The 19,091-nt window shown below is 48.8% G+C and overlaps 1 protein-coding gene across 2 annotated transcripts in view; it reads left to right on the top strand.

The window, feature by feature from the left end:
- The window catches only part of AREL1 (apoptosis resistant E3 ubiquitin protein ligase 1), a 55,432-nt gene extending 37,075 nt beyond the window's left edge, over positions 1-18,357 (top strand). Inside the window, exon 20 of one of the 2 annotated variants that reach the window (XM_043547858.1) lies at positions 17,845-18,357. In XM_043547858.1, the coding sequence (XP_043403793.1) occupies positions 17,845-17,902 (58 nt within the window). In that variant the 3' untranslated portion in view covers positions 17,903-18,357. Of the gene's footprint in view, positions 1-10,397; positions 10,617-17,844 lie in introns of those variants that run through there. The other variant, XM_037900688.2, reaches the window with a different exon arrangement.
- Positions 18,358-19,091: the final 734 nt, after the last annotated feature.

The raw sequence follows: 19,091 nt of genomic DNA, 5'->3' as shown, positions 1-19,091 counted from the left end.
CCAGATGTGGCCCTCTGGCCAAAAAGTTTGCCCACCCCTGCCCTAAAGTATCATAGCATATCATTTCACATCTCATGGAGAAGCGCCCATTGCAGCAGCTTGACCACCAGAGGGCCACCTGTGATTGACTTGAGATGGTGTAGTTCATTCATTTGGAAGGATTGGTTATTGGCTATTTCCCTTTTAATAGAGTTCTTGAATTGGTAGACATTCATGCTTGGTTTCTTACCCCCAATCTAGAGAAGAGTGACTCTAGCAGAAGTACACCCTGTTCCAGCACAGTCCCCTTTTACATAAACCCCTCTGTTTCTAGCTGAACAAATTTAAAATGCATCAAAAGGAAATTATCTTTGCACAATATACAGTTAACCTGTGGAAAATTTTGCCCCATTTTGCTGAAGGAAAATAGCTTTAGTAATTATTTTTAAAAATTTAGAATGTCATGTAAATAAATAGTATCCGCAGTAATTCTAACCAGATGAAAACGATCCCTCAGGCTTCAAGGCACAGACTGGTCACTAGTTTGGGGAGGAAGAAGGAATTTAATCCAATCAGCCAGGAAAGCTCAACTGATTAGGTGCGTAGGAGGTGAAATATTCCACCAACACGAGACAGTGTCAGCATTTTAGAAGACAATAAGGACTGAAGGCATTTCATTTTGGAGCCACAGAAGAGGCCATTTGAGCATTGCAGGTCAAGGAATTGTAAGGAGCCAAGCATAGGGAACTGGGCACCAGAGGATGCTCCTCACCATAGCCAAAGTTGGACCTGATCCCATTCTGCCCTGCTGCCAACCACAGACCTGTTGTTCTGAAGCAGCTAGTATACCAACTCTGTTGGTGTCTAACCCTTCCTGCCCTCATATGCTACAGCTTCCTCGAATACAAAAGGTGTGACCTGTCTGATCCAGCACATTTACTGTAAGTAACTTCAGTGTCCCCAAGCTTTGGAAGAAGATAGTGCCCCGGCTTCCAAAGTATGTGTGTCCGAGTGGGCCCTGATATTCCTGAGCCCTTTCTAATTGTCCTCTTCCTGGGCTGAGAACAGTTGTGATTTAAGTGAGAAGTGACAGATTTTCAGTGGAGCTGCATACCAGGATTATTAGTGAGGTGTAAATCACTTGGTGCTGCCATGCTGTCCACAGGCCCAGGACTCTGACCTTGACAGATCTGGTCTTAGACAATCTGAAGAACAGAGGGAGAGACACCAGCTCAGACAGCTAACACCAGCTAGTGGGAGGTGACAGGTTACAGTGGGAACAGTAATTTTGGACCCAGGAGCTCCTCACAGAACCAGGGGGCAACAGTGTGCAGTCTGGAAGGAGTTTTGTGGTTCGATTTTCAGTTGCGTGTTTCTCTTATTATTGCCCTTGCTGAGACTCAGCGGTGCATTCTCAACGCTGGTCATCTTATAAGGATTATAGCAAACATAGAGGGGGTGGGGCTTCTAAAATAAGTAACAAGAATAGGTGCAGGCCTGGAAAGATTTTAATCTGAGGAGAGGTTGTTGCTATTTAGAGAAGAGACAAAGAGAGGGATAGGATAGAAGTATGCAAAATAGTGAACAGTACAAAGAAGGTAAATCAGGTGCCCCTGTCTGTGATGCAAGAGCAAGAGCACAATAAATTAGACAGGCAGCAAGTTTAAACTTGATCCAAGGAAAATATCCTTTTCCACAATGAGCCTGTAGCAATGAGTTCCACAGTCTAACAGCACTGAGGCCAAGAGCTTAGCAGGATTAAAAAGGTGTGACATTTACATGGATAATGACAACAGCTACAGTTACATTAAATAGGATTCAACGCAAACCCCAACCAAAAAAAACCCGTCCTGCTTCACAGCATAGGCCAGCCTTTCTGATGGGAGGATGAAACTTCCTCTGCCATTTTCTTTCACCTTCTACTGAAATACCGTAGACTAAAGTCATCGGGCTCAACAGAGGTATGTCTGGGTGAAATGTAATGAGTGGCCTATGCTATACAGGAGGTTAGATCTGCTCATCTAATGGTCCCTTCTGGCGTAAAACTCTGTGAATCTGTGAAGCATCTGATACTGGCCACTGTCAGATACAGGATATTAGGCTAGAGGAGTTTTGGGCTGGGCTGGTATAGGAATTCCAGTGTTCTTAGGTAGAAAGAAGAAAGCCAAATCTGGCCACCTTGTACTTCGATCCCATCAGATCTCTCATGCTAATCAGGGTTGGGCCAGTTTAACACTGCTAAGAAACAACTAGGTGCTTCAGGAAGTGGTGCTGGTGACTCAGTAAGGGGCACTCTCCTCTATGAGAAAGTACTGACCCCAATACCCCAATGCTATGGTAAGGGGTGCTGTGCTGAAAGATGTGTGGGCAACAGAATAGCAGGCACTCTCCCCTCTGACCTAGTGTCCCATGCTGATGCCCAGTGTGCTGCTGGAGGTGCTGTCTTTTGAATGAGTGACTAAATGTAGATCCTGACTGTGGTCATTCAGGAATCCTTGGCACATTTCCAAAGTGTCTAGGTATTAAGCTGAGTCTTGGCCAAATTTGGGCAGTTTCATTCTATCCCCCTGCAGTTTCTACTGGACATGGTGTTTGCCTTCACAACCTGCCTTTTGTGTAGTGTTGCTATGTGCTGTGAAACAGCTGCCACACCGCACCCCAGAAGAGGCTGTATTTCAGTGGTGAGTGAATAATCCCTGCATGTATGGTTTGTAAAGTGGTTTGCAATCCTTCGGGATGAAAGGCACATGGAAGGGTGAGAGTTTATCATTCTAAAAGTGCCTTGCCATCTGTGTCCCCCACTGGGGAGGGGCTGCTGCACTTAGGGTCAGCAGACATCGTCCCCCATTGACCTGCATGATGTGCAGTGTAGAAATGTGTCTCATAGGCTTGGAAAGGTAAGGAGCCCGCCCTCTCTAAATTCCTCTTTGGTACACCCCGTGGGGAGCCCCTCTTATCACTTTCTTCTCTGTCTCTTCACCATTTTCACTTTGTTTGTTTGTATCCCATACTCCACAGCGATTTTTTCAAGGGGGCCCCTATAGCATGGGTTCACAGCTCACTGGTTACTGCTGCCCAAAACACCTGCTCCCTCTTCTTTCCTCTCCCACACTATTCACCTGCATCCCCATCCCTTCAACTAGTGTTCCTCACTTTTTCTTCACCTTTCTCTCTCCTGCCAGCATGGCTGCACAGAGGTCAGAGTTCTTTACATTTGGCTGTGGTGGGGATGGAGCTGGGTCTGACATGGCAGAGCGCAAAGCACTAACCGTGGCTGCTCTGAGGTTGTCTATGGTTTGACTTTCTCTATTCTCCAGGGTGCTGGGCAGAGTGTGCTCCTTCTCCAGCTCTTCCTGGCTGCCTTTTCCCTCTCCAATCAGTCATGGTAATTCACCCTGGCACTGTTTGGCAGGGACTCTGTCTTGGCATCACGAACAGCCAGGGTCAGCTGTCAGCCTCAGAGCCATGAGCCTAATTCAATACAACAGATGTAGGTATTTTTTCCAAATTCCCTCTGGGCCACAGGATTAAAGTCTCTGTTCTCAGCCGGGGTCCCTATTGCAGTCACTTCCCTCTGTGTTACACAACACCCCATTAGGAGGAACAGCACAAACAGATCTGTAGGGGCCCCTCCCTCAACCTGGAAAAGCCAGGGGGCCAGATTTCGAAAGGCTGAGGAACAGATTGTGTTAGTCCCAGGGGCTCTGGAATGGTTCTGCCTTATCCTCTCTCCCCCTGCCCCCCATGAAAGGTCTCTACAGCACCCTACTGCCTCCATTCTAGCCAGGGAGGAGGCAGGATGTGGAGGACGAGGAGTGTGAAAATACTGGAGCCTTATTTTCCATGACCTCTCTGGCTGTGCATAAACCTGAACCTCATACAGTTGGTGTGAGAGTGGCCAAGGTGCAATGTGCCCACCTGACCACATCCCTGGGCCAGGGCACCCATCTGCTTGCATGCTCATTGATCAGGAGGCTTCTGTATGTTTGTGTACAAGTGATACTTGTGATATCTCAGTAGGAGCCCCAGTCAGGGAAGGAGTGGGGTGTAGCAATAGCACTGAAAGGCCGATTGATTTCCAGAAGCCTCCAGTGCAAACAGGAGGGAGATCGGGTAGTGAAATAATCCATCACATAAAACAAAATAACATGCGTGGTAGAGACCAGAGGGGACATGCCCTAACAAGCTGCTCCCCAGAGCTGGGCTGCAGGACTGAGGAGACTTTGGTCTCTTTCTGCTGGCTGGGAGGATGAAGCTGGAGCTTGCTGAAAGCCGAGGAGGCTGCATACTAGGACATGTCTTTGTCCAGCTGCAGGCTGAGTGTGAAGTGAGTCTCTGCTACTTCATCTGATTCTGAAACTTTTGGGAGCAGGAGTAAGGGCACCGCTTGTCTGAACATGAGGCACTGGCCTCACTGACAGACATGGGGGAGTATTCAGTGCATTTCCATGTGCCCACGGGGAATAAAGATTTAGGAGGATAGATGTCCGTTCAGTCCTGTCCGATGCCTGAGGTGCTGCTGTGTTCAGCTCTGTGAGAGCCCTCCCCACCAGCTGAAGCTCCTTGCACCAATTACAGTACTGGCTTTAGTGACAGAAAACCATAAATGAAGAGGCAGCTAAGTAAGTACCCAGCAGGCCAATTTGGAGCTCTGCAGGGCTGAAAAGACTAGAGCTGGTCCAGGTGAGCTGAGGAAGGAGAAGATTTTTGGCTATGTGACAGGCAAAGGAGCTGCTGGTCCTTCATGGTCCATATTGGGAAGTTCCTTGAGGAACTGTCCTCAAACCAGAAGGACCAGGCCCCATGAGGGGAGAGATTCACCCCTGGTTGCCTCTGTTTATTCAGAACCTGGATGGAGGGCTTAAACAGCATGTTAATTCACTCTCTTGTCCAGCTGCAGAGTGTTAGTCACTCAGAAAGAACTTCCAGGCCAGTGCAGATATTTAGGGGCTGGCCCCAACTACCTCTGTGCTCTCTGGGTGCACTGCACAGTTCAGAAGGGAGTCGCACGGTCTGGAGACCCTTCTGATTTAGGCACAGCTTCCTTTCCCATCTCCATTAAAGTGCTTTATGGCAGGTTCTCTCCATCTGCCGCTTGGTGTTTAGAGTGGTCACAACTGCTGCGGTGATCTGAGCGGGCTCCATGCAACTGATTGGCCTTGGCCTGAGGGAGACCTGCAGCCCCCTTGCTGTGGCAGTTGCCCCAGCTGTGGATGGGGAAGGCTGTTTGAGAAAGAAGTGATTGAACTTGTATTAAAGAGATATCCTGACCCAGTAGTGCCTCTGGCTCTGACACTTACAGAAGTGGGGTCCTTGTGGTACCATCTGTCCACTATGTCTTTTCCTGTGGGGCTCTCATCCTCACACATCCCTTCCTCCCCCTCTCCAAGTACTATTTATTCCTCTATCCTGAGCTTGGGCTGGAACTTTGGAAGGGATCCAGCTGGAGGAGAGCCTGCCCCAGCTATGCAGTCTAAGTAAGAAAAGGGCATCAGCACTGCAAGGAGGCCCCCCAATGAAGAGAGGAGCACAGCACTTGTGTTCCCAGTAACAGCAACAGGGCCCTGTAGTCTAAGAGCCTGGGGCAGATGCTCTCCACCACCACAGGAAAGGTCTTTCAATGACCTGTTAGAACAGCTGCTGGGTTTGGCTCCCATCAGGTACCATGCTCAGAATGGCTGTCTCTGGGAAGGGTCATCATCTCCTTACTTCAGATATTTATGTTCTGAAGCAATTCTGGGGGCTGTGGGAAGACAGGAGTTTGGCCCACTGGTGAAGAAGTTTCAGCTCAGTGAGGGTGTTTGGGGTAGGGGGCAGGTCGGACAGCTGGGCTGTGTATCACCCACCAGGCCCAACCAGCTGCTTTGGAATCAGAACTCAAACCACGAGGAGACTGGGTTAGAATTCCAGACTTTTCCTTCACCTCATTTGTAAGCAGTTTCAGATATGGATGCTGTGGCCGGGACACAAAGACCTGACTAGAATGCAAGGCACCGATCCAGTTGACCTTGTTCAAACCTTGTCCTCTGCAGGCCTGTGTGGATGTGAACAGTGAGAAGGCCTCTAAGAGGGAACTCTGGATATCATAATGGACTCAGTTCATCACCATGTAAGGGCAGTGGTATAATTTAGATGTGTGAGATGGACATGTTCCTGCATGCTGGTGCAATACAATGATGTAACACAGCAGCAGTTTGGCCCCAACTCAGATCAGGGCCCCATTGAGCTAGGTGCTATACAAATGTGTAGCAAGAGACACTCCCTGCCCCAAAGAGTTTACAGTCTAAATATACTTTCTTACCTTCTCTGTTTGTTTCATCCCCATTTTACAGATGGAGAGCTGAAGCACAGTGAGATTAAGTGATTTATCCAAGGACACACATCCAGTCTGTAGCAGAGCCAGGAACTGAACCCAGAGTTCTAGGGTGCTAGAGCTTCCTGACACAAGTAATTGGGGTCTTAGTCCTTTAGTTGGATGGTAGGATGTAGATAGGGAAAGAATGTCCTACAGGCATGTACAGTGGCCACTTCAGAGCAGAGCCCCTAGATGTTAAATGCTGCCTACAGTTCAAACCTCTGGTATCATGTAGTGAGTTGGCCCAGCCTTTAAAGGACTTTGTCTCATTTGCCTGGCTTGGAGGTACGGGAAGCAGTTGTTGTGATGTTCTGAGTATTAATGTAATTGTTGTGTCTTAATCCCCCCAGGAAGGTGTTTGCATTCAGGCGTGTGTGTGTGTGTGTGTTTGTAAGTGAAGTGTGTTTCATGCCCCAAGGTATGCTGGGTTTATTGGCAGTGACAGTGAGTGATAAGCATGAGGTGCTACTCAAACCCCACACCCAGCTCATTTTTGAGCCAGTTTCTAGAGAGAGCAGGACTGGAGCAGGGTAACCCATGAGCATTGTCTTCTAGCAGCAACATGGCTGAGTAACCCCAACTCTGCTAATACATGCCTGTAGGGCTTGGGGGGATATTTTGGGGGAATAGGACTCCAAGTGGTCCTTTCCCTGATTCTTTGTTAAATCACTTGGTGGTGGCAGCGTTTACCTAATCCAAGGTACAAAGGAGAATTTGTGCCTTGGGGAAGTTTTAACCTAAGCTAGTAGAAATAAGCTTAGGGGGTCTTTCATGCGGGTCCCCACATCTGTACCCTAAAGTTCAGAGTGGGGAGGAACCTTGACATGTTGGCAGAGCGGAGGGATCATTTTGAACCAGAGATCATTTTGAACCAAAAGCACAGACCTGAGGAGTTTTTCCTCTCTTTGCCTGGATGCAGAGGTGTTAGGTTACAGCCAGGAAAGTCACAAGCAGTTTCCCCCCCCCCACCTCCCTTTCTAGCTCTCAGGTAACCTAGGTAAGCAGGAGCTAGGATGACGAAAAGCAATGTGCAACAGAAACTAAAATTAGCCAGATCTGAAGCTGAAGAGAAACAAAAAGAATATGACAGATAGCCTTAGAACGCTTGGAGATGGAGGCAGAAAAAGCCAGGGTGGAGGCAGAGGAAGCTGACCACAAGAGAGCTATGGAGGAGAAAGAAAGAGGAAGCATGCACTGGAGTTGGAGATGGCAAGGGATAAGGAGAATATAGCAGACAACCCTAGCAATCCTTCTCCAGGTACCGCTTCCCATCCCAGAAAGTTCCCCAACTACAAGGCAGGCGATGATACTGAGGCTTTCTTAGAAAATTTCGAAAGGGCCTGCCTTGGGTACAGCATCTCTACAGACCAGTACGTGGTAGAGCTGAGGCCGCAGCTCAGTGGACCCTTAGCAGAGGTGGCGGCTGAAATGCCTAAGGAACACATGAATAGCTACAAACTTCTTAAAAACAAGGCCAGAATTCAAATGGGGCTAACACCCGAGAAGGGCTGTCGGCGGTTCAGAGCCCTAAGGTGGAAAACAGACGTGTCATTTACCCGACACGCCTACTACACTGTGAAACATTGGGATGCCTGGATATCAGGAGCAAGTGTTAAATCTCCGGAAGAGTTGCCCTTCCTAATGCAAATGGGGCAGTTCTTAGAGGGTGTTCCTGAGGAAATAGAAAGGGACATCCTAGATGGGAAGCCCAAAACTATAATTGAGGTAGGGGAGATTGGAGCCAAATGGGTGGAGGTGGCAGAAAAGAAAAAAACTAGTAGCAGTTGGAGCGAATATCAGAAGGGGCAACCCGAAACAAAACCCTATCACCGGGGGCAACCCAAGGTCCCACCTACATCCCAAGGAAAACCCCAGACAACTTATCGTCCCACCACACCATTCTCCAGCAACCCACCTCACCCCAGTGACCAGTCAGCTGGACGATGTTTTAAATGTAACGAGCTGGGGCATGTAAAGATCAACTGCCCCAAGAACCCCAACAGATTATGGTTCATTGCACCGGGGTCACACTAAAGTTCCTCAGGCCCAGATGCCTCCCAGATACCCTCAGAGCAAAGGGAAACTGTGAGTGTGGGCGGGAAGAAGTTTACAGTGTGGAGGGACACTGGAGCACAAGTGTCGGTTATCCACCAATCCTTAGTGGACCCCAACTTAATCAACCCAGAGGTCCAAGTGATGATTCAACCCTTCAAACTCTTTTGACTTGCCTACAGCCAAGTTGCCTGTCCAGTACAAGGGCTGGTCAGGAATGTGGACTTTTGCGGTCTACGATGATTACCCCGTTCCCATGCTGCTGCGGGAAGACTTGGCCCACCATGTGAAGCTAGCCAAGAGGGTGGGAATGGTCACCCGTAGCCAGACTAAGCAAGCTGTCACACCTAGCTCTGTTCTGGAAACTTCTACCAGGGCCCCTGTCTGTGTTACCAGAGACCCAGATGGAGGTGATGGAACCAGACCCCATGCCAATGTCTACAACAGCCGTAGTGGATCCAGTCACAGAGACCCAGCCAGAGCCAGTCCCGGAACTGGTGGAGCAACCAGCACCAGAACCATTGCCAGCACTGAATCCAGGGCTTGCAACCCCAACACCAGAGGGCACCACTGAGCCTGCCCTGGCAGCAGCAGCTAAACCTACACAAGAGGCTCAGCCAGAGCCTGAACCCCAACATAGTGCACCAGGGGAGAGCGGTTCACAGTCAACGGAAACAGCCCCATCACCTGCATCGCTTCCAGAGGGACCAAGCCCAAGTCCACAATCCAGTGAGGAACTGATGTCTCCAGCATCAAGGGAACAGTTCCAGGCCGAGCAGGAAGCAGATGAAAGCCTCCAGGGAGCTTGGACAGCAGCATGGAGCAACCTACCGCCTCACAAGTCTTCTAATCAATCCCGGTTTGTTGTAGAAAGAGGACTTTTATACTAGAAAACTCTTTCTGGTGGGCACCAGGAAGACTGGAATCCTCAGAGACAGTTGGTAGTTCCAACTAAGTACCGGGAAAAGCTCTTGAGCTTAGCCCACGATGATCCTAGTGGCCATGCTGGGGTGAACAGAACCAAAGACTGTTTGGGGAAGTCCTTCCACTGGGAGGGAATAGGCAAGGATATTTCTACCTATGTCCGGTCTTGTGAGGTGTGCCAAAGAGTGGGAAAACCCCAAGATCAGGTCAGAGCCCCTCTCCGGCCACTCCCCATAATTGAGGTTCCATTTCAGCGAGTAGCTGTGTATATTCTGGGTCCTTTTCCGAAAAACACACCCAGAGGAAAGAAGTACATACTGACTTTCATGGATTTTGACACCCGATGGCTGGAAGCAGTAGCACTAAGCAACACCAGGGCTAAAAGTGTGTGCCAGGCATTAACAGATATTTTTGCCAGGGTAGGTTGGCTCTCTGACATCCTGACAGATTCGGGAACTAATTTCCTGGCAGGAACCATGGAAAGCCTTTGGGAAGCTCATGGGGTGAATCACTTGGTTGCAGTCCCTTACCACTATCAAACGAATGGCCTGGTGGAGAAGTTTAATAGAACTTTGGAGGTCCATGATACATAAATTCATAAATGAGCACTCCAGTGATTGGGACCTAGTGTTGCAGCAGTTGCTCTTTGCCTACAGAGCTGTACCACATCCCAGTTTAGGGTTTTCACCATTTGAACTTGTGTATGGCTGCAAGGTTAAGGGGCCATTACAGTTGGTGAAGCAGCAATGTGAAGGGTTTATGCCTTCTCCAGGAACTAACATTTTGGACTTTGTAACCAACCTACAAAACACCCTCTGAACCTCTTTGGCCCTTGCTAGAGAAAACCTAAAAGACGCTCAGGAAGAGCAAAAAGCCTGGTATGATAAACATGCCAGAGAGCGTTCCTTCAAAGTAGGGGACCAGGTCATGGTCTTGAAGGCACTCCAGGCCCATAAGATGGAAGCATCATGGGAAGGGCCATTCACAGTCCAAGAGCACCTGGGAGCTGTTAACTATCTCATAGAATCCCCCACCTCAAACCTAAAGCCCTTTTATTCCAGAGAATTAAAGGTTTGTCACTTTACAGCCTAGGGAGGAGATGACGCTGAGTGGCCTGAAGGTGTCTACTACGAAGGAAAAAGTGATGGTGGCTTGGAAGATGTGAACCTCTCCATGATCTTTGGATGTATGCAGTGACAGCAGATCCAGGAGCTGTGCGCCAGCTTTGTGCCGATGTTCTCAGCCACCCCAGGATGAACCGAACGGGCATACCACTCCATTGACACAGGTAATGCTCACCCAATTAGAGCCCAACCTTAACGGGTGTCTCCTCAAGCAAAAACTGCTATAGAATGGAAGATGCAGGATACGCTACAGATGGGTGTAATCCACCCCTCTGATAGTGCATGGGCATCTCTAGTGGTTCTAGTTCCCAAACCAGATGGGGAGATATGTTTTTGCGTGGACTACTGTAAGCTAAATGCTGTAACTCGCCCAGACAACTATCCAATGCCACGCACAGATGAACTACTGGAGAAACTGGGACATGCCCAGTTCATCTCTACCTTAGACTTAACCAAGGGGTACTGGCAAGTACCGCTGGATGAATCCGCCAAGGAAAGGTCAGCCTTCATCACCCATGTAGGGCTGTATGAATTTAATGTGCTCCCTTACGGGCTGCGAAATGCACCTGCCACCTTCCAAAAACTTGTACATGGTCTCCTAGCAGGATTGGGAAAATATGCAATAGCCTACCTTGACGATGTGGCCATTTTTTCTGATTCCTGGGCAGAATACCTGGAGCATCTACAAAAAGTCTTTAAGTGCATCAGGGTGGCAGGACTAACTGTTAAGGCTAAGAAGTGTCAAATAGGCCTAAACAGAGTGACTTACCTTGGACACCAGGTGGGTCAAGGAACTATCAACCCCCTACAGGCCAAAGTGGATGCTATCCAAAAGTGGCCTGTCCCAAAGTCAAAGAAACAGGTCCAATCCTTCTTAGGCTTGGCCGGATATTACAGGCAGTTGTACTGCACTACAGCCAAATCGCCGCCCCACTGACAGACCTAACCAAAAAGAAACAGCCAAGTGCAGTTCAGTGGACTAAAGAGTGTCAAAAGGCCTTTAACCAGCTTAAAGCGACACTCATGTCTGACCCTGTGTTAAGGCCCCCAGACTTTGACAAACCGTTCCTAGTAACCACAGATGTGTCCGAGCGTGGTGTGGGAGCAGTTTTAATGCAGGAAGGATTGGATCAAGAATTCCATCCTGTCATGTTTCTCAGCAAGAAACTGTCTGAGAGGGAAAGCCATTGGTCAGTCAATGAAAAGGAATGCTATGCCATTGTGTACGTGCTGGAAAAGCTATGCCCATATGTCTGGGGACGGCGTTTCCAACTACAAACTGACCATGCTGCGCTGAAGTGGCTTCACACCGTCAAGGACAATAACAAAAAACTTCTTTGGTGGAGTTTAGCTCTCCAAGATTTTGATTTTGAAATAAAACACATTTCAGGAGCTTCTAACAAAGTGGCTGATGCGCTCTCCCGTGAAAGTTTCCCAAAATCAACTGGTTAAAATCGTCCTTGAGATGTGGGAAATATTGTTAGTTTTTATATAGTCAGTAGTATATCTAAAGGTACATGTGTCTTATTAACTCTGTTTTCTCCTAAAGCTCCAGGAAGAAATCACAGCCAGTGTGGAACTGGCTGTCCAGCACTATCTGTGATTTGGGGGGCGTGTCATAAAAATAAAGGGAAGGGTAACCACCTGTCTGCATACAGTACTATAAAATCCCTCCTGGCCAGAGGCACAAAAACCTCTTACCTGTAAAGGGTTAAGAAGCTCAAGTAACCTGGCTGGCACCTGACCAAAAGGACCAATAAGGGGACAAGATACTTTCAAATCTGGGAGAGGCTTTGTCTGTTCCATGTGGCTTTTGCCAGAGACAGAACAAGAAAGCAAGCACTCCAACTCCTTAGTAAGTATTTAGCAAGGAAATGCATTAGATTATGTTTTGTTTTGGCTTGTGATTTTCTCTGTGCTGAGAGGAAGGTATATTCCTGGTTTTTCTTTTTGTAACTTTAAGGTTTTGCCTAGAGGGAAATTCTCTGTGTTTTGAATCTAATTGCCCTGTGAGATTCTCCCATTCTAATTTCACAGAGGTGCTTCTTTTACCTTTTTTCTTTCTAATAAAGTTCTGTTTTTTTTAAGAATCTGATTGGTTTTTTTAGTGTCCTAAAAAAACCCAAGGCTGATCTGTGCTCATCTTGTTTATTCTCAAGCCTCCCAGAAAAGGGGGTTGTAGGGCTTGGGGGGATATTTTGGGGGAATAGGACTCCAAGTGGTCCTTTCCCTGATTCTTTGTTAAATCACTTGGTGGTGGCAGCGTTTACCTAATCCAAGGTACAAGGGAGAATTTGTGCCTTGGGGAAGTTTTGACCTAAGCTAGTAGAAATAAGCTTAGGGGGTCTTTCATGCGGGTCCCCACATCTGTACCCTAAAGTTCAGAGTGGGGAGGGAACCCTGACAATGCCACTAAGCTTGAGCCAGGAAGCTGGGTTTGTGAAGCCCTTTTTGCTCGTTGGGTGGAATGGGCTAGTGACCATTAGGGTTCTTGTTAGCGTTTCCTGTTGATCACTCATAGGGTTTGTTCTTATTCAGCATCTGGCCCTGGACCCGTCCTTTATCGTTATTTGTATTACCATAGTGCCTAAAAGCCTTAGTCAAGGTCCAGAACCCTACTGTGCTAGGCACTGTGGCAGGTTCACGTTAGCTGGGAAAGTTCTGCTTTTGAAAGGAGCTGCAGTGATTAATGACCAGGAAATAATGTTACCAGCAATGGAGATGCCCTGCAAATGCTCCCACATCTGGGAGGAGGGGCAGTGGCCCTGGCTGTTGTGAGTGTCCTGCTTGCTTGGGATCCCCGTGGGTTTTCACAAGCTCGAGGGAATGGGGCATCCCAGGTTTTCAGACTGACAGAGTGTTAACAGGTGAGAGACAAATGCAGGTGCTTAGCACATCCATGGCTGCATCTCATAAATCAGATTTAAAATGCCAGAACCTGATCTGGGAAGGAATCACCAGGGAGATGATATGTCTATGTCATCGGCTCTTCAGAGATAATTAGAACCAGAGAAACATCAGGAAGTGAAATGGCACAGAGAAACCCTGGGCCTGCCTGGGAGAGTGCAATGTCTCTGAGCTGCCACTGGGGACAGTGGGGGTCCAAAGTGTTCATGCGAGACTGGGGTGTTTGGTTTTTGAGGGGATTGAGAGGATTGCTAATGTTGAATCTGAGAGGCAGCTGAGCCTAAAGGAATAATGTCTTCATGCCCAGTGAAGGCCCCTCCCTCCACATGGACCTTTGGCTCCTTACAGCAGGAAACAATAAAAACCACTAAGGGTCCAGTTGCTCCATTCCTATGCTCAGCCAAGCAGGTGTGGGAGACTCCCCCTACTCTGGACCAGGCCCCTGGCCTCAGTTCATCTGCATAGGTAAAGCACCGTACCTGGGCATTAGTGATAGCATTCACTGTAGATGTGACTGGGGTGTTTTAGTCGAGCACAGGAGTGGGGGTGCTCAGGCCTGGAGTAACTGGCTTATGAGTAAGACTAAGGTGAGTTAGCAGGTCTGTGTGCTGTGGGGACCCAGGACTGAGAGCAGTGGGCTCTAAAGGATGGAACCGAGGAGATTCAGCAGAGGTGGTGCGCACAGGCCTGGAATAGGTCAGGGCATGGCAGGTCAGGATTGAGGGGCACTGGCGTAGTAGGTCTGTGAGGAGTAGCGTGCTCAGCTCCTGTCAGCAATCCAGCAGTGCAGTTAGTCCCTGAGCCTCAAGACCAGCAAACTCCTTTTCTCCCTCCATCTCTTCATCTGACTCTGTGTGTTTAGTTTTCAGAGTAGCAGCCGTGTTAGTCTGTATTTGCAAAAAGAAAAGGAGTACTTGTGGCACCTTAGAGACTAACAAATTTATTTGAGCATAAGCATCCGATGAAGTGAGCTGTAGCTCATGAAAGCTTATGCTCAAATAAATTTGTTAGTCTCTAAGGTGCCACAAGTACTCCTTTTCTTTTTGTGTGTTTAGTGTCACCAGGTTTCCATGCTCTGGGCATCCCAAGTCTAAACTACAGGGGAGTCCTAGTAAAAGCCCTGCTGTGGCTGGAGTGAGCCTGGAATGCGAAGAGTTAAATTCCTAAATGTGGCTCGAGTTCCTTGCAGACCAGAATGTCTTTGCCTGAGGGTTCCTGACTGAGTGGCTTGAGATGTTGGTTTCCCAGGTTGCTACTGCTTGTTGTTAGGGTCAAGTTGTGATGTGTGTGCACGTGAAAAGGAGCTTTGGTGCGTGCACATTGTGCTGGATTCTATTGTACTGAACATGGCCTCCCCTTTCTCAGCTGCAGCATGAGACAGGGCCTCTCTGGGAGCTGGGAGAGGAGCTGCTCCCAGGGCCACCCAGAAAATTGTGTGTAGAATAGAATCCTCACAAAAGCTCCCAGCCTGGGATCCCTGCATTCCTCTGCCAGCCTCTCAGGGGTGGATTGTTTTCAGCAACGTCCCTGGTAGACAGGCAGCTTCCCAATACAATGAGTTTCCAAGACGTTAAAGCTGCTCTGTCCTCAGAGAAGGGACCTGTCCCCCTACTCCTTCCATTGTCTTGTCAGTGCTCCCCCTCCACTTCTGTATTCCTCTCCATGCCTCAAGGACAGAATGCCTTGAGGCCCCTCCTCCCAGGGAACAGGACTGCAAAAATGTGAAAATGGGCATTTCTAGCTCAAACAGCGACAGGTTGATGGAAGAGCCCATGCTGCATGTAAATCAAAGGCAATGAGATGGACAAGACCATTTAGGTCGTTAGTCCATTCCCAGGGGACAGGGCAAGATGGTGCCCTGCAGTACTTGTACTTGTGCTTTTAAATGGCTCAAGGGAGGAGATGATTCCAAAATCTAATAGCGCTCACCAGCAGAGTTTTCTGGTATTTGCCCTCTTCATTTGCTGTTGGATCCAATCACATCCCTTCCCCCTGGGTGTTCACACCATCCAAGGGTTAGCAGGCTGTTCCCTGAGGCATTGCTTAACCAGGACATACTGAGAGCATTCTTCAACCATTCTCCTAAATAAATCTAGCCCGTCTGCTAATTGTTTTGGTGACCTTTCTGGGTGCCCAGAATTGTGCATTAGGTCATGTCTCACCACTGGGTCATGGAGTTGCCCTCTGCATAACTGAGAGACCACCTTGACAGTCTGTTTATTTGTATGTTTCCCAGCAGATGCCTGAGTAGTTAAAGTCCCTCTTGTCTGTAATATCCTTGCACTCCTCTATAGATGGTGCAGGAATTGCTCTCTCTCTCCCCCTGTAGTGCTGGGGCTTTGCCCACTGCCTTTATTATTTTTTGTTTATCTTGTAGTTCGCTGCTACCCAACTCAGTAGTAACATATGGGATTCATATAGTATGTTCCTTTGGACTCTGTGTTCCTTGGACCAAATGTAGGCCTGGTGAAAATGCAAGTTCACCAACTGAAAGGGAGCCACACTCAGCTAGAGTGGGCACTGAGGGGAGCCACGATGAGGCACTGTCATCCCAAAATTCTTTGCACCACAAGCACAAGGGGCAAGGGTCATGCTGGCCACCTCCTGGGGAAAGCAGAAGCTGGAGCCAATGGGAAGCCCTTTCTTTATTGACAAAATCTAAATGGTGGCATCACTTCCCTCAGTGGTTCCCCCAGGCCTGTAGTGACACTCACTGGACACCAGCCCCATCTCACGGCTGTCCCCTGGTCTTATGAAGTGTGATGTCACCATGCTGTCATTCCAGCCAGGTCACTAATGGCACCAGAGGCACTCTCAGCACTTAGCTCAGATCTCCTAGGTCAAATTGAACCTGATCCAGCCCCAACATAAGGGCCACAACTCCGAATGAAGTCCAGGAGAGATGCATCCATTTACAGCAGGGCTGAGCTTCACCCAATAAGGATTCTCTGGCCTATATTTTTCTCCTTGGAAAGGAGTTAATTCTGGAGTCACAAGAGGGACTAAGCCCTGGTCTACACTAGGAGTTGAGGTCAAATTTAGCAGCGTTAAATGTATTTAACCCTGCACCCGTCCACACGACGAAGCCCTTTTTTTCGACTTAAAGGGCTCTTAAAATCAATTTCCTTACTCCACCCCCGACAAGGGGATTAGCGCTGAAATTGGCCTTGCTCGGTCAAATTTGGGGTACTGTGGACACAATTAGACGGTATTGGCCTCCGGGAGCTATCCCAGAGTGCTCCATTGTGACTGCTCTGGACAGCACTCTCAACTCAGATGCACTGGCCAGGTAGACAGGAAAAGGCCCGTGAACTTTTGAATTTCAATTTCCTGTTTGGCCAGCGTGGCAAGCTGCAGGTGACCATGCAGAGCTCATCAGCAGAGGTGACCATGATGGAGTCCCAGAGTCGCAAAAGAGCTCCAGCATGGACCGAACGGGAGGTACGGGATCTGATCGCTGTATGGGGAGAGGAATTCGTGCTATCAGAACTGCGTTCCAGTTTTCGAAATGCCAAAACGTTTGTCAAAATCTCCCAGGGCATGAAGGACAGACGCCATAACAGGGACCCGAAGCAATGCCATGTGAAACTTAAGGAGCTGAGGCAAGCCTACCAGAAAACCAGAGAGGCGAACAGCCACTCCGGGTCAGAGCCCAAAACATGCCGCTTCTATGATGAGCTGCATGCCATTTTAGGGGTTTCAGCCACCACTACCCCAGCCGTGTTGTTTGACTCCTTAAATGGAGATGGAGGCAACACGGAAGCAGATTTGGGGGACGAGGAAGATGATGATAGCTCACAGCAAGCAAGCAGAGAAACCGGTTTTCCCGACAGCCAGGAACAGTTTCTCACCCTGGACCTGGAGACAGTACCCCCCGAATGCACCCAAGGCTGCCTCCCAGACCCGCCAGGTGGAGAAGGGACCTCTGGCGAGTGTACCTTTTAAAATACTATACATGGTTTAAAAGCAAGCATGTTTAATGATTAATTTGCCCTGGCATTCGTGGCTTTTCTGGATATACTCCCAAAGCCTTTGCAAAAGGTTTCTGGGGAGGGCAGCCGTATTCCATCAACCATGGTAGGACACTTTACCACTCCAGGCCAGTAGCACGTACTCGGGAATCATTGTAGAACAAAGCATTGCAGTGTATGTTTGCTGACATTCAAACAACATCCGTTCTTTATCTCTCTGTGTTATCCTCAGGAGAGATATATCATTCGTGGTCACCTGGTTGAAATAGGGCTTTTCTTAAGGGGACATTCAGAGGTGCCCGTTCCTGCTGGGCTGTTTGCCTGTGGCTGAACAGAAATGTTCCCCGCTGTTAGCCGGGGGGCGGGGAGGGGCTAGCTATGCGCTGCGGGGAGGCAAAATGCGACCTTGGAACGAAAGCACATGTGCTATGTATGTAATGTTAACAGCAAGGTTTACCGTGAAAGAGTGTACCCATTGTTCTATAAAATGTGTCTTTTTAAATACCACTGTCCCTTTTTTTTTCTCCACCAGCTGCATGTGTTTCAAGGATCACAGGATCTTCTCCTTCCCAGAGGCTAGCGAAGATTAGAAGGTGAAAAAAATGCACTCGTGATGAAATGTTCTCTGAGCTCATGCTATCCTCCCACACTGACAGAGCACAGACAAATGCGTGGAGGCAGACAATGTCAGAGTGCAGGAAAGCACAAAATGACCAGGAGGAGAGGTGGCGGGCTGAAGAGAGGGCTGAAGCTGAAAGGTGGCGGCAGCGTGATGAGAGGAGGCAGGATTCAATGCTGAGGCTGCTGGAGAATCAAACTAATATGCTCCAGCGTATGGTTGAGCTCAGGAAAGGCAGCAGGAGCACAGACCGCCGCTACAGCCCCTGTGTAACCAACCGCCCTCCTCCCCAAGTTCCATAGCCTCCTCACCTGGATGCCCAAGAATGCGGTGGGGGGGCCTCCGGCCACCCAGCCACTCCACCCCAGAGGATTGCCCAAGCAATAGAAGGCTGGCATTCAATAAGTTTTAAAGTTTTAAACTTTTAAAGTGTTGTGTGGCCTTGTCCTTCCCTCCTCCATCACCCCTCCTGGTGCTTCTCTCCTCCACCACCCCTCCTGGGCTACCTTGGTAGTTATCCACCTATTTGTGTGATGAATGAATAAAGAATGCATGAATGTGAAGCAACAATGACTTTATTACCTCTGCAAGCGGTGATCTAAGGGAAGAGGGGAAGGTGGATAGCTTACAGGGAAGTAGAGTGAACCAAGGGGTGGGGGGGTTTCATCAAGGAGAAACAAACAGAACTTTCACACTGTAGCCTGGCCAGTCATGAAACTGGTTTTCAAAGCTTCTCTGATGCGCACCGCACCCTCCTGTGCTCTTCTAACTGCCCTGGTGTCTGGCTGTGTGTAACCAGCAGCCAGGCGCTTTGCCTCAACCTCCCACCCCGCCATAAACGTCTCCCCCTTACTCTCACAGATATTGTGGAGCGCACAGCAAGCAGTAATAACAGTGGGAATATTGGTTTCGCTGAGGTCTAACCAAGTCAGTAAACTGCGCCAGCGCGCTTTTAAACGTCCAAATCACATTCTACCACCATTCTGCACTTGCTCAGCCTGTAGTTGAACAGCTCCTGACTATTGTCCAGGCTGCCTGTGTATGGCTTCATGAGCCATGGCATTAAGGGGTAGGCTGGGTCCCCAAGGATAACTATAGGCATTTCAACATCCCCGATGGTTATTTTCTGGTCTGGGAATAAAGTCCCTTCCTGCAGCTTT

The sequence above is a fragment of the Chelonia mydas genome, chromosome 6 (genome assembly GCF_015237465.2).
Source record: "Chelonia mydas isolate rCheMyd1 chromosome 6, rCheMyd1.pri.v2, whole genome shotgun sequence".
NCBI lineage: Eukaryota > Metazoa > Chordata > Testudines > Cheloniidae > Chelonia > Chelonia mydas.
Note: the sequence above shows the minus strand (reverse complement) of the source record. Positions and strands in the feature narration are given on the sequence as shown.